This window comes from Saimiri boliviensis, chromosome 12 (genome assembly GCF_048565385.1).
Source record: "Saimiri boliviensis isolate mSaiBol1 chromosome 12, mSaiBol1.pri, whole genome shotgun sequence".
NCBI classification, from domain to species: Eukaryota; Metazoa; Chordata; class Mammalia; order Primates; family Cebidae; genus Saimiri; species Saimiri boliviensis.
Window position 1 is genome coordinate 19,081,294 of NC_133460.1, and position 14,623 is coordinate 19,095,916.

Sequence of the window (14,623 nt, forward strand, 5' to 3'; positions counted from 1 at the left end):
GCACGCACTACTGGTTCTCCTCCTTTTTGTTAGCTGTTCCGACTCAGTCTCCTCTGCTGAGTCCTCCTGGTCTCCCCTTTCAGTGCAGAAATGCCTCAGGCACTCAGTCCTGAGACCCATTCTCTTTTCAGTTTATATTACAATTTGCTGATCTCATCCTATCTCACAGTATTAAATACCATCTTTGCACTGATAAGTCCAGCATGAATCTTTCTCATTAACTTCAGACATGTATATCCAGATGCCCACTCAACATCTCCACTTTTAACAAGAGGATAGAAATGTCTCAGAAGCCTCTCAAATCGACAACTCCATAAACTCTTTGCTTTCTTCCCACCATACAGCTTATCCCACAGTTCTTCCCCCATCATTTAGTGCTTCCGGTTATTCAGGCCATTCCACTTACAGCCATGCTTGACTCCTCCTTCTCATTCCACATTGAATCTGTCAGCAAGTCTTATTGAGTCTAGATTGAAAATATATTCAGAATCTCATCTCTTCTCTTACTACTACTCCCCCACCATGCTTGCCTCTTAATGCATTGGTCATCTTGTTTACTTGTTTTCCCTACAGTTCATTGTCAACCCAACATCCTGAGTGAGCCTTTCAAAAAACATATGAGATTATGTCACTCCTCATTTCAAAATATCCAATGCTTCTCAAAAAAAATCAAACACAGAATTACCACATGGTCCAGCAATTTCACTTCTGCATGTATAAAAGAATTAAAAGCAGAAACTCAAACAGGTACTTGTATGTCAGTGTTCATAGCAACATGATTGACGATAGCTGTAATGTGGAAGCAACCCAAGTGTCTATCAACAGATGAATGGATTATTTAAAATGTGGTCTATCCATACAATGGAATATTTTTCAGTCTTGGAAGAAAATTTTGACACATGCTACAACATGGATGAACTTTAAAAATGTTATGCTAAGTGAAAGAAGCCAATTGCAAAACAAAAGGACAGACTGCATGATGCCAATCATGCAAAATACCTAGATTATCAAATTCATAGAGATGAAAGGTAAAATAGAGGTTACCAGGGGCGAGGGGAGAGGGTAATGGGATGTTACTGTGTAATGGGGGCAGAGTTCATTTGGAAAGATAAAATAAATTCTGAAAATGGATGGTGATGATTGTTATACAACAGTGTGAATATGTTTAATGACATTAAACTGTACACTTAAAATGGTTAAAAGGGTAATATATATATATATATATATATATAGAGAGAGAGAGAGAGAGAGAGAGAGAAAGAGAGAGAGAGAGAGAGCCATGTTTTAAAAAAACCTCCAATAGCTTTTCACCTCACTCAGAGTAAAATCCAGAACCATCGAGATCCTTCCCAAGCTGCCCCATTGGCTCTCTGACCTCAGCTCCTGACACCTTCTCCCTCACACCACCCCCACCAGCCCACTCATCACTTTCTGTTCTTGGACCCTCTAGACAAGCTGCTCTGGTACCTTCCGCTGGCCACAAAACCCAGTCCGTAGCTGCTCTGGGAGTGCTCGACCATTTTGGGGGCTCCGGTTGTTCCACTGGTGAAGTAGATGGCCAGCGGGTCTCGACTCTTTGTCCTCACGCAGTTGTGCTCTGTAGATGCCTCTCTGTAAAAGGTAAAAAATCTTGGTGGCACTACCATAGTAAAAATAGTGGCACCTATAACATATATAACAGCAATATGACTACCATTTCATAATACCACGTGTGAGGTGCTGTGCTGAGAGCTCCGGCTTGGGTCATCTGCAACCGCCTCATGGGGTATGTACTATCATTATAACCCTTTTGCAGACAAGGAAACTGAGGCTCAAAATGGTTAAATAACTCACTCAAAAGAGCCCATGCCTTCTTACCAAGGCATGAGGACTTTGTGGTAGAACACACACATGTCCGTGTCTATAATTCTACACATTTAGGCACAGTTTCCACCCCACCCCATTTATTATTATGAACAAATTTAATTATTATTAAATTTAATAATTTAGAACTGTTTTCTAAAGGTTTCCCCCAATATGGGGTTTTGAGATCTAGATAATTCCCAAAGTTCTGTGATCTGGATAATCAGCTAATCTACTGGCTCTCAACCCTGGGTGTACCTTGAAGTTCTCTAGTGCAGTTTTGGAAGAAACTTGCCTGTACCCACTCTGAACAAAATAAAATCAGAATCTTTGATGTTTTCTTAAATGCTTCTCAGGTAATTTTAATAACAGCCAAAATTGAGAACCACTGATCTAGGCCCACCTGACAGCTCATCAAAATATTATGGGCTGATTTTTTATTTTTTTATTTTATTTTTTGAGACAGAGTTTTGCACTTATTGCCCAGGCTGGAGTGTAATGGCACAATCTCGGCTCACCACAACATCTGCCTCCCGAGTTCCAGCAATCCCCTGCCTCAGCCTCTCGAGTAGCTGGGATTACAGGCATGTGCCACCAGGCCCAGCTAAATTTGTATTTTTTAGTAGAGATGGGGTTTCTCCATGTTGGTCAGACTGGTCTTGAACTCCTGACCTCAGGTGATCTGCCCGCCTCAGCCTCCCAAAGTGCTGGGATTACAGGCATGAGCCATTGCACCCAACCCTATGGGCTGATTTTTGAAAACAGAGCCTCAGGGCTCTTGCTCAGCTGTCTGGTTAAGTAGGTCAGATGTGAGGCCTTGTAATCTATATACAAAACAGCACCCAGGTGAATCTGATGCAGCCAGTCTGTGGGGTGAACATTTGTGACTCAATGGTTCAGGCGCCTGAGAGGCCCCTTTTGGGTTCTGGCTTCCAATCAGAACAAAGTCCCAAATTCTCAGATGGGTTTCCACCAGGTCCCTGCTCCAAGGCAAATGTGGTCTTGGCTCTACCCAATCCTGACTTGACTACTCTTTAGCACCTTGGGCAAGTAACTTTAGTTTTCCAAGTCTCAGTTTCCTCATCTGTAAAACTGGGTTAAAGTGCACATTCTAATGTCCTTTTCAGGGATTAAATAAGATGATGTCTTATCCATTATGGTGTTCTGAACACCAAACACAATGCTTGTCACAAAATGTATGTTCATTAATTCTTTGTTACATGAATGAATGAAGGTGAAGGTTTATGTAGCACAGTATTGAACAATACCCTAAGTACCCAATACATGGCCACTAATTTATTATTAATTGACCACCTGCTGTGTACGAAATGCACCATATAGGTTATTTCATATACTCTGGATTGTAGCTCTAATAACTACCACCACCATTGTAGAAGCATGAAGCACAGAAAAGCTGCTGACAAATCCAGCACTGACTGAATGGGTGACCGTGAACGTTGAGATAGTGACCAGGATTACGCTCATGTCAGTCTGGCTGCCAATGGGAGAGTTCCTGTCTGATTCACTCTCTATGTGTGAAATCAGTAAAGATTTCATCTTTTGTTGCTTAAAGGGGAAATGACTTCATTTTTCTACTGTTCTCCTGGAGAGCCCCAATTCACCGGAGGAGTTCCCTGAAGTTCAACCAGCCTGGCCGACTGCTCTCTGATACCAGCAGCTTGGTCTGGAGGGAGGGGCACTCAGCGCTGATGGCATCCACCCTTGGAGCTATGGAGTCACTGGTGATAATGGACTTGGCTCTGGATGCCTGCAGCCGGTACTTGAGATCCTTCTCCATCAGCTGAGTGACACCCGGAATCATGACAGCCCCTGGCATAAAACAGAAGGGGATGTTGACTGGATAGCAGGAGAGGATTTGGGTATAGAAGTAAGAGATGAGGACAAGAAGGGGCTGGGGAGGGTTGGAATGCCTCAGCTAGAAGAGGTAATAATAATAACAATGAAATCCAAAATATTTGTGAAGCATTTACATGTGCTAAGAACTTTTTTCTCCCTTCCTTCCTTCCTTCCTTTCTTCCTTCCTTTCTTTCTTTCTTTCTTTCTTTCTTTCTTTCTTTCTTTCTTTCTTTCTTTCTTTCTTTCTTTTTTCCTTCCTTCCTTCTTTCCTTCCTTCCTCCCTTCCTCCCTCCCTCCTCCCTTTCTCCCTCCTTCCCTCCTTCCCTCTCTCCCTCCCTCCTCCCTCTCTGCCTCCCTTTCCTTCCTTCCCTCCCTCTCTCCCTCCCTCCCTCCCTTCCATCCTCTCTTCTTTCCAGTGTCTCACTCTGTCACCCGCTGGAGCAGAGTGCTGTGATCATGGCTCACTGCAGCCTCGACCTCCCAGGCTCAAGCAATTCTCTTGCCTCAGCCTCCCGAACCTAGGACTACAGGTGTGCGTCACCATGCCTAGTTAATTTTTAAATTATTATATAGAGACAGGGTTTTCCCATGTTGTTCAGGCTGGTCTCCAGCTCCTGGGCTGAAACAATCTACCTGACTCAGCCTCTCAAAATGCTAATATTACAGACATGAGCCACTGTACCCAGCTAAATGCATTATTTCAACTGATTCTCACAATCCCAAGAAGTAGATCCAATTATTATACCCATCTTATAAAATTAAAATTTTAAGACTTACATCTTTATGCCTTAAATCAATTAAATAACATGACTAAGATCACAACCGAGATAAAATAACTAATATGTTTAGAGCTGGCATTGTGAAGCCAGGCAGTGGTGAACCTAAGTGTCTAAGATCTTGACCATGGTATTATATTGCCTTAGAGATTACCTACTGCAACTGTTTTCCATGCCTTTTAAACAAAATGCTACAATGAATCCTAATCATCATGTGGGTGTGTGTTGCTTGAGGCAATAAGGGAAGTGTAGCAGGTGGGGGATCCAGGACCCCCACAACCAAAGCCACTCTGATGGTAGCTGACTCCTCTTTAAAAAAATAAGAGTGAGGAAGCAGAAATCAGGGACAAATTTTGACAAATTAAAATTTTAATCGGATACTTGAAAACCACTTCATTGACTCAGAATGCAGATTATAAACATTCCATTGAGCACAACACTCTCACTTCACAGATGAGAAAAAAGAGGTACTAAAACAATCAGTGATCCCACCACAGCCAGATGGTGAGGACAAAAGACAAGAACCCATCTTAAGCAGCATAGTAGGCACACTAAACCACGTCCGGCTAATTTTTTATATTATAGTAGAGATGGGGTTTCACCATGTTGGCCAAGATGGTCTCTGTCTCCTGACTTTGTGATCCGTCTGCCTCAGTCTCCCAAAGTGCTGGGATTACAGGCCTGAGCCACTGTGCCAGGCCTATTTCGTTCTTTTCTAGATGTCTGTTCCAACCAGAGTTGTGGTTTTGGTGCTTTAGAGGCTGAGTTTGAGTGTGAGGCTGGAGCAGATGGATAGTCAGGGCTGTCAGTGAGAGAAAGTGGTCAGACCCCACAGACGGAAGTGAAGTGACAAATGTGTATGAGAACAGGGTCATTTGAGGATGTAGGGACATCTAACCGGAATATCTTCTAAAGCATCAGAGTGAATGCTAGACTTGGCGTGGCAACGTGGGACATGGCTCTGAGTTATTTTATTTAGCCATTAAAAGAATAATTGAGCCTATATAATTGGAGGAACTTGGGAAATTTAGGTAACATGGAAAAAATACTACAAAGGGACATTTCGATCATGGAAATTGTTTGACATGGTGCCTGGCACACAGCAGGTACCCAAGAAAAGCATAGGAACTTGTTGCACCTTGGCCCTCATTTAACCATAGTCATGGCAGAATGTGGATAACTCTCCAAACCTGTGTGCCTATTTCATTTCCTTAGAGCTGAATATGTTATAATGGTGCTTACTTTTATATATTGTGCAAAAATATGTGAAAATAAAATGTAAGTTTCTGCCTCTTTTTTGATAGTCCATTCACAAACTGGTTGTGTCATGCTTGTTCATATAAAAAGGTTAGATCCCTGATGTAAGCTTGTGCTGCACTGTTTTGCAAACATTATTTGTGCAAACACCTGTCTTTCAAGTAGACTGCTTGAACACAACTAAGATCACAACTGAAAGGGAATAGACAACATTCTAAGTGGTCAAAAGTTGCTGGGTGATGGAGAAGCCATCTCTCCACCTTAAGCAGTTGTCCCATTTTGAAATCAGCCTAAAAGCCCTCACCTTCTGCATAAGTGCATGACCACTTATTCATTCAGTATCAGCAGAGGCTTGCTAGGCTCACTATGGCCTCTTGCCTCTTCTGTTTCTCTGCTGAAGGAACCATTCTAATAAGATAATGTTTCACTGCCCTGGACATTCATGACAACAGGAGGACCTGTCCACCCAACCTCCTGCAAGGGATAATATCACTGGTTCTTTTATTTCATCTTTATCTTCCTTCCTTTGGGAGATGGATGATGCTGTGATACTGAGAGTCATAAAGTCTAAGAGTGAAACTAACATAGATAGGTTATAAAAGTCCCTCATCTATAACTGCATTGTTCAGGTAAAATTCTAGCAACTAAAGCAAGGCTCCCAAACCACTACCAGCAGAAAATATACTTGGTTTGTCCCAGTCAGGACTTTTTAAAATGATAGATGCTAACATTAAAAGACGGGAGGATTTTTCATAAAAATCCAGAGTTTTCTGTTACAAATCAGAAGTTCTGATAACACTGGTACTCATTCTCTCATGGTAACATTTGATTGGAGTTGAGAAGTAGCAACCCCATTTAATAAAGCATGTGATCTCTAGTTTGCTGCAGTCCTCACCACTCCCTGCTGCCTTGTACTGGCCTGCTTTTATCAATTACATCACTGTCTGGCCCCTATTTTGCAATCAAGTCTGTGATTTTTGGGCAAATAGTAAACACACCTCCACATAGAGTTTATTTTTGCTCCATCTTCAAGAACCTGTAGACACTGCAAAGCTCTGGTAGGTTGCCTCTGTCCCCCAACTGAAATCCCCAGTCCTGCTTACTGACCTGTCCGCATACAAGCCACACTGACCAGCCACCACTCTGGGATCCTTGGGAGTACCAGCATCATTCTGTCCCCAGGCTGCAGGCCGCATGCACCGCCTAGCACATTGGCTGCCTTCCTGGACTGCTTCCCCAGCTCCTGAAAGCTCCACTTGACCTCTGCTCCTGTGCCATTGACCCACCAGAAGGCAGGATTTGGGGGGCGGTGTCCAGCCTAGATGGTGGTGCAGGTAGAAAAAAAAATAGATGCAATTCATTGAGAATTTTTGTTTTCTTGTTGTTTTTGAATGTTTTATAATAGTTAATATAAAAATTCACAGGGTTCAAAAAGCAAAGCAACGTGGAGAGACATGCATTGAAAAGGCTTGCTCCCCTCCTTGTACTTATCTGCCAGTTCTCCTCTTCCTCTGCCTCAGTGAGTAAACAATTTTTATTACTTTTTTGCATATCCTTCCAGAGTTTCTTTAGGCAAACACAAGCATATTTTTTCTACTATCTTTTTAATGCAAAAGGTAGCACATGATTTGCACTGTCTTCTGTTTTTCCCTTTTTTTTTTTTTTTGAAATATAATTCAGGTATCATAAAAATCACCATTTTAAAGTGCACAACTCACTGGTTCTTAGTATATTCACAAGGTTGTGTAACCATCACCATTCTCTAATTCCAGAACATTTTTATTGCCACAAAAAGAGACACTGTACAAATTAGCAGTCCTTTCCCATTCCCTCCTCCTCTAGCTCCTGGCTACCAGTTATTTGCTTTCTTTCTCTATGGATTTGAATCTTCTGGATATTTCATATGAATGTAATCATACAACATGTAGCTTTATGTCTGGTTTCTTTAACTTCGTACAATGCTTTCACGATTTATCTGCATCACAGCATGAATTAGTTTTATTTTCTTTTGACTGCTGAATAATATTTAACTGCATGGATAGACCACATTTTGTTTATCCATTCATCAGTTGATAGACGTCAGGGTTGGTGCCACGTTTTGGCTATTATAAATAAAATTGCTATGAGGATTTATGTTCAAGTTTTTGTGTGAGAACACGTTTTCTGTTGTCTTGGATATATACTTAGTGGTAAAATTCCTGGGACAGTATTATAATAACTCTACGTTAACTTTTGGAGGAAGTGCCAAACTGTTTCCCACAGCACTGGATCATTTTATATTTCCATCCAGCCATGTCAGAGGGTTCTAATTCTCTGCACCCTCTCCAACACTTGTTATTGTACCTTTCTGTTGGTTTTTGTTTTTTTGGTTTTAGCCGTGCCACTGGTTATGAAGTGGTGTCTCCTTGTGGCTAGATTTGCATTTCCGTAGTGAGTAAAGATGTTAAGCATCTTTTCATGTGTCTATTGGGCATTTGTTTATATACTTTAAAGAACTGTCTATTCAGATTCTTAGCCCATATTTTAATTGAGTTATTTGTCTTTTAACTGTTGAGCTTGAGTTCTTTATGTATGGTCGATACTAGACCCTTACTCAATATGTGATTATGTGATTTACAAATATTTTCTCCTATTCTGTGAGCTGTCTTTTTTTTTTTTTTTTTTTTTTTTTTTTTTTTTGAGACACAGTCCCTACTCTGTTGCCCAGGCTAGAATGCAGTGGCATGATACTGGCTCAGTGCAACCTTCGCCTTCCTGGGTTCAAGCAATTCTGTCTCAGCCTCCTGAGTTGCTGAGACTGTAGGTACATGCCACCATGTCTGTCAAATTTTTTTTTTTTTTTTTTTTAGTAGAGACAGGGTTTCACCATATTGGTCAGGCTGGTCTCAAACTTCTGGCTTCAGGTAATCCACCCACCTTGGCCTCCCAATGTGTTGTGATTACAGGCGTGAGCCACTGCATTTGGCCTGTCTTTTTATGTTGCTAAACAAATAGTATTAATTTTCATGAAGTCCAATTAATCTATTTTTTCTTTTGTTGCTTTTGCTTTAGAAAACATTGCCTAATTAGAGGTCACAAAGCTATACTCCCATGTTTTCTTCTAAAAACCTTCTTATACTTTTCGTTTCTTCATTTAGGTCTTTGATATATTTTGAGTTAATTTTTATATTTAGTGTCAGGTAGGAGACTAAATAAATTCTTTTGCTTGTGAACATCCAGTTGTGCCAGCATCATTAGTTGGAAAGACAATTATTTCACCTATTTAATTGTCTTGATATTCTTGTTGAAAATCAATTTATCGTAGATTTGTGGATTTATTTTATTTATTTATTTATTTTTTGAGACGGAGTTTCGCTCTTGTTACCCAGGCTGGAGTGCAATGGCGCGATCTCGGCTCACCGCAACCTCCGCCTCCTGGGTTCAGGCAATTCTCCTGCCTCAGCCTCCTGAGTAGCTGGGATTACAGGCACGCGCCACCATGCCCAGCTAGTTTTTTGTATTTTTAGTAGAGACGGGGTTTCACCATGTTGACCAGGATGGTCTCGATCTCTTGACCTCGTGATCCACCCGCCTCGGCCTCCCAAAGTGCTGGGATTACAGGCTTGAGCCACCACGCCCAGCCAGATTTGTGGATTTATTTACAGACTCTGAATTCTCACCTATTTCTCCAAGTCTATCCTAATGTCAGTGCCACACTGTCTTGGTTACTGTAATTTTGCAGTAGACAGTAGACTTGAAATAGAAAAGTGTGAGTCTTTTTTGTTTTGTTTTTTCAGGATTGTTTTGGTCCCTATGGGTCTCTCGCATTTCTGTAGAAGTTTTTGAATCAGATTGTCTATTTCTGTAAACAAGTCTTCTAGGATTTTTATAAAGTTTACATAAAATGTGCAGATCAATTTGGAGTACATTTTCATCTTAATATTAATTCTTCTAATTTATGAACATGAGATGTATTTCTGTTTGTTTATGTCTTTCCCGTCCCAGTTTATTTCAGTAATGTTTTGTCATTTTCCGTGTACAAACCTTATACTTCTTTGGTTAAATTTATTTATATGCATTTCATTCTTTTTGATGCTTTTTAGTGAATCAAATTATTTGTTAACTCCATTTTTTACTGCTTCTTATAATAAAAAAACACACAGCCTTACTTAGGTGTGTCAATTTCTAGGAATAAAATGGAATTTTTTAAGGCTCCCATAGACATTACCTTCTCCAGCTTTTCTTTTTTTACTCTTCATTGAGTGTGTTGTTTGTCCCTACTGTTGTCTATCACCATAGGCAACAATGAAGCTAAAACATTTGCCTGTAATTGTTTTGGGCAGAAACTCCTACAGAAAAGGATTTTCTTGTTGATTAATCTTCAAGTTGGTTCAAATACAGTATTATAAGTAGGGTCTTCCAAAGAACCAATGGGCAGCTCAAATAGGAACAATTCTTCATAAGTGAAGCTTTGAAAAAACTCCATCTCTATTCTGGCCCCTCTGATGGTTGTCATGATGCACCAGATATGGGGGCTGTTATTTTTCAAGGCTACCCCATAGCTGGAAAGTCCTTATTCTACCATTTTTTCCTGACCTAATCCTGCTTGTTTGTTTTTATTATTAGGAGAAGTCTTCTAAGGATGCCCCTAGTATGGCAAAAAGAGCTCAGATTTTTGTAGGCCATCAGGAATGGATCATCCTGGCTTTATCTCCTACATGCACTTTTCATTTAATTCTCACCATAACTGTGAGTAGCATATGGAATGACTACCATTTTGCAGATGAGGAAGCTGAGTTCTAAAGAGCTTAGGGCAAGGTCACACTTCAAGTACATGGATGAACCATGTCTATATGACTACAAAGTCTGTTTTTAAGTCTCAGTCATCCTCATACCATCTTGATAAATTTCTTTTTTTTTTTTTTTTTTTGAGACAGAGTTTCACTCTTGTTACCCAGGCTGAAGTGCAATGGCGCGATCTCGGCTCAACACAACCTTTGCCTCCTGGGTTCAGGCAATTCTCCTGCCTCAGCCTCCTGAGTAGCTGGGATTACAGGCACGTGCCACCATGCCCAGCTAATTTTTTGTATTTTTAGTAGAGACGGGGTTTCACCATGTTGACCAGGATGGTCTCGATCTCCTGACCTCGTGATCCACCCACCTCGGCCTCCCAAAGTGCTGGGATTACAGGCTTGAGCCACCGCGCCCGGCTCACCTTGATAAATTTCACTGTATCTGTTGACATTTAATTTTACTGTATCTACTAACAATGTCATTTACTTCATATTTTTTCCTTAAACAACCTCATCTTAAAATTAACATGAATACAATTCTTTGAATTAAATTTTATATTTCCCTATTATAAATAGTTAGTATAATGTAACACAAATAAAAGATAACTGTGAAAGATAGAGAGAGAGACCCAACAAACACAGATATAAGGGAAAATAAAGAAGAAAGTGGATGCACGGAGACACACAAAGAAGTCAGGATTATCTTATTTAATTTTGTTTATCCGTTATGATCTACAAAAAGCTTTGAGCCTGAGCCCTATTCTTTCCTTATTTTATTTTATTTTTTTGAGATGGAGTCTCACTCTGTTGCCTAGGCTGGAGTGCAGAATAGGATGTGAAACAGAATCTAAAATAGAATGTGAGCCACCTGTGCAATTTATATCTGAGCTTACTGCAACCTCTGCCTCCTGATTTCAAGTGATTCTTGTGCCTCAGCCTCCCAAGTAGCTATGACTACAGGTGCATGCCACCAGGCCTGGCTATTTTTTTTTTTTCTCGTATTTTTAGTAGAGACGGGATTTTGCCATTTGGCCGGCTGGTCTTGAACTCCTGACCTCAGGTGATACACTCACCTCGGCATCCCAAAGTGCTGGGATTACAGGCTTGAGTCACCACACTCAGCCTTCTTTCCATGCACTTGCATGACAGTGAGAGAGAGACATCAAAGATAGAGTAGCAACAAAACAAAACTTCCTCCTTCACTTGATGAATCACCTGAAGGGAATCGGAAGGGGCATAACTGTCTCACTGTGAGATTTGAGCTCAAGGATACAGGACACTTCAAAGAGGAAACAAACATATGTCTAAGGCTCACAACACTGACTCAGAATTTTTTCCCTAAGTCTTAAATACTAACACTTTACATTTTAGAACTAGCACAATTCCCAGGTCCAAATTTCCTCATCAACATGTCTTGGAGTCTTGAGTCTCATTGGGGTACCCGAGGGCAGCCTCAGATGCCCCAGATGGACTCTAGGACAGAATAGGCTTCACCTCTTCCAGCCGACTCCACACATCTAGCACATCATGGGCAAAGTTGAAGTACTCAGGCACCGGCTGCCTTCCCAGGCTTATGGCTTCCCAGGTGGCCACGATCTTCTGAGGAACAGGTAGTGGTGCCGGCTGCCCACGAGACCCACAGAATCCCCGGGAGCTCCTCAGTGCCTGGAGGACCAGGCGTCTCAGCCATGGTCTCATGCAGTCGCCTCCTGTCTGTCACCAAAGAGAGGAGAGAGGGCATTGTCATAAATGCTGGGCTTTGGGGACAATGCTGAGGTTAGGAGAAACCTGTGGTCAGTGCTAATAGTGACTGCGGTCCTTATTGACTTGTAGAACAAATGCTTCACCCTCAGTCTCAGTTCTGCTGTGTGATGGTCATTTCTCCCCTCTGACCCTGAGGTCCATCCTTTTGACCTCTCACTGGCTGTGTGTCTCTGGGTCTGAGGTCAGAACTCAGAGCCCACTTCTTAAGGCTCAGTATTTCAAAGGGAATCCCTCAAAAAGCCTTTGGCCAATCCTGAACAGACCTTACAAAACTGAAGACAGCTTTAGAGCAGCACTGTCCAATCGAAATAGAATGTGGCCTGGTGTGGTGGCTCACGCCTGTAATCCCAGCACTTTGGGAGGCTGAGGCAAATAGATCACAAGGCCAAGAGATCGAGACCATCCTGGCTAACATGGTGAAACCCTGTCTCTACTAAAAATACAAAAATTAGCTGGGCATGGTGGTGCATGCCTGTAGTCCCAGCTACTTGGAAGGCTGAGGCAGAGCAATTGCTTGAACCTGGGAGGCGGAGGTTGCAGTGAGCCAAGATTGCACCACTGCACTCCAGCCTGGTGACAGAGCAAGACTCTGTCTCATTTAAAAAAAAAAAAAAAAAAAAAAAAAAAGGTGAACCACCTGTGCAATTGACAATGTTCTAGTACTTCTTAATAGTACTTTTCTTAATAGAAAAGCAGAAACAGATGAGATTAATTATAACAGCACATATTATTTAACCAGATAGAGCCAAAGTATGATCATTTCAATGCATAGTCAACAGAAGAATAAATTGTTAAAGAGATATTTTACATACTTTTATTTACTTTTCTTGTGGTGCTACATCCTTAAAATCTGATCTAGATTTTACCCTTATAAGCACATCTCAATTTGAACTAGCCACACTTCAAGTTCTCAAAAGCCACAAGTGGCTGCTGTATGGCATGCTGTGCTTTTAGTGTCTTTTAGTTTTTTAAATTTTATTTTATTAGTTTTAAAATTTTCATTATTGTTATGTTTGAGACAGAGTCTCACTCTGTTGCCCAGGCTAGAGTACAGTGGTGCTATCAAAGGTCACTGCAGCCTCAAACTCCTGGGCTCAAGCAGGTCTTCCACCCCAGCCTTCCTAGTAGCTGGGACTACAGATACTAGCCATCACGTATGGCTAACTTTTAAAAAGTTTTTTGTAGAAACAGGATCTCACTCTGTTGCCCAGACAGTACTTGAACTCCTGGCCTCAAGTGATCCTCCCAACTTGGCCTCCCAAGTGCTGGGATTACAGATGTGAGCCACTGTGCCCAGCCCAGTTTTGATGTCTTGCTACTCAAAGTGTGAGCTTCAGACCAGCAGATGGGGCCCCACCCTACACTTGTAGAATTAGAATCTGCAAGTTAACAGGATCTTCAGATGAGTCACATGCATGTTATATTTTGAGAGGCACTGGTCTGGGAGCTGCATGTGTCCTGTTTCAGTTTCCTTGCATTAGTAGTAATAATAATAAAATATGGTAATAACAACCAACAATAAAAACATGGTACAACAAGAAAAACCATAACAGCTACAGTCTATTGAAGGCCTACTGTGTACCAAGCAATTTAAAAGGGCTCATAGGCATTCTTTCATTAAATCTTTATAACAACTCTATGCTGTAAATGTTATTTTCTCCATTTACGGATAAAGAAAGTGAGGCTTACACGGGAAAAGTGACTTTCAGTTTTCACCTCCCGGAAAAGCATAGGTTTCGGTTTCTGGAGTGGCCACCAGGCCTAGGCCTGCAGCCTCAGAGACTTCCTTTTTCTGACCCACCTCTCTCGCCCCTCGCCTCTCCTGAACTCTGCCCAAGCCTCTTCCTCAGTCTCCCACCCCTGGATTCCTGAGGCAACTTGACAGCTGATAATTTAGAATGCCCAGGCCTTCTTCCCATTCCCCAACACCGTTTCAGACACTGCTTCCTGGTTTAATCAGCAAAGGCCTGAGAAGCAGCTGACACCTTGGGCTGAAAAATTTCTTTCCAAATTACCTTGTTCTTGAATCAAAGTAATGCAAAAGGCCTCTGTTTTCTGCTTCAACCGAGTGGAGCAGGCCTGAAAGCCTATAAACACTTTGCTTCCTCAGAAAACAAGTTGCTGATTCAGCCTCCCACAGTGAACTTCAGCCCCAAATTCCTCCAAGAGAAGGCAGAGCCAAAAGCCAGCAGCTGACACAGTGGCTTCAACTGGGCAGGGTGCATTGAGCCAGTGAGAACTGCCCCCTGCCAAGTTTTCTCAGTACTCACAGTGGCTGGAAGATCAGACCTCAACTGTTGTGTCTGCTGGGTGTACCCAAACTGGTAGATGTATTCCCTAACAATTCAAGTCGCC

The 14,623-nt window shown here is 41.7% G+C and overlaps 2 protein-coding genes across 9 annotated transcripts in view; one reads left to right on the top strand and one right to left on the bottom strand.

The window, feature by feature from the left end:
- Positions 1–14,449, bottom strand: part of ACSM5 (acyl-CoA synthetase medium chain family member 5) — a 31,770-nt gene extending 17,321 nt beyond the window's left edge. Inside the window, 5 exon segments of the mRNA XM_003930153.4 lie at positions 1,468–1,611; positions 3,465–3,672; positions 6,840–7,050; positions 11,999–12,217; positions 14,284–14,449. Coding sequence (XP_003930202.2) covers positions 1,468–1,611; positions 3,465–3,672; positions 6,840–7,050; positions 11,999–12,202 — 767 coding nt within the window. The 5' untranslated portion in view covers positions 12,203–12,217; positions 14,284–14,449.
- Positions 1–14,623, top strand: part of PDILT (protein disulfide isomerase like, testis expressed) — a 158,120-nt gene that overhangs the window by 86,656 nt on the left and 56,841 nt on the right. For 6 of the 8 annotated variants that reach the window (XM_074381965.1, XM_074381964.1, XM_074381959.1 and 3 more), the window contains one exon: positions 7,157–7,251. The exons of 1 other annotated variant lie outside the window; for it this stretch is intronic. The gene's annotated coding sequence lies outside the window, so the exon portion shown is untranslated. Of the gene's footprint in view, positions 1–4,093; positions 4,230–7,156; positions 7,252–14,623 lie in introns of those variants that run through there. One more of the 8 variants, XM_074381960.1, reaches the window with a different exon arrangement.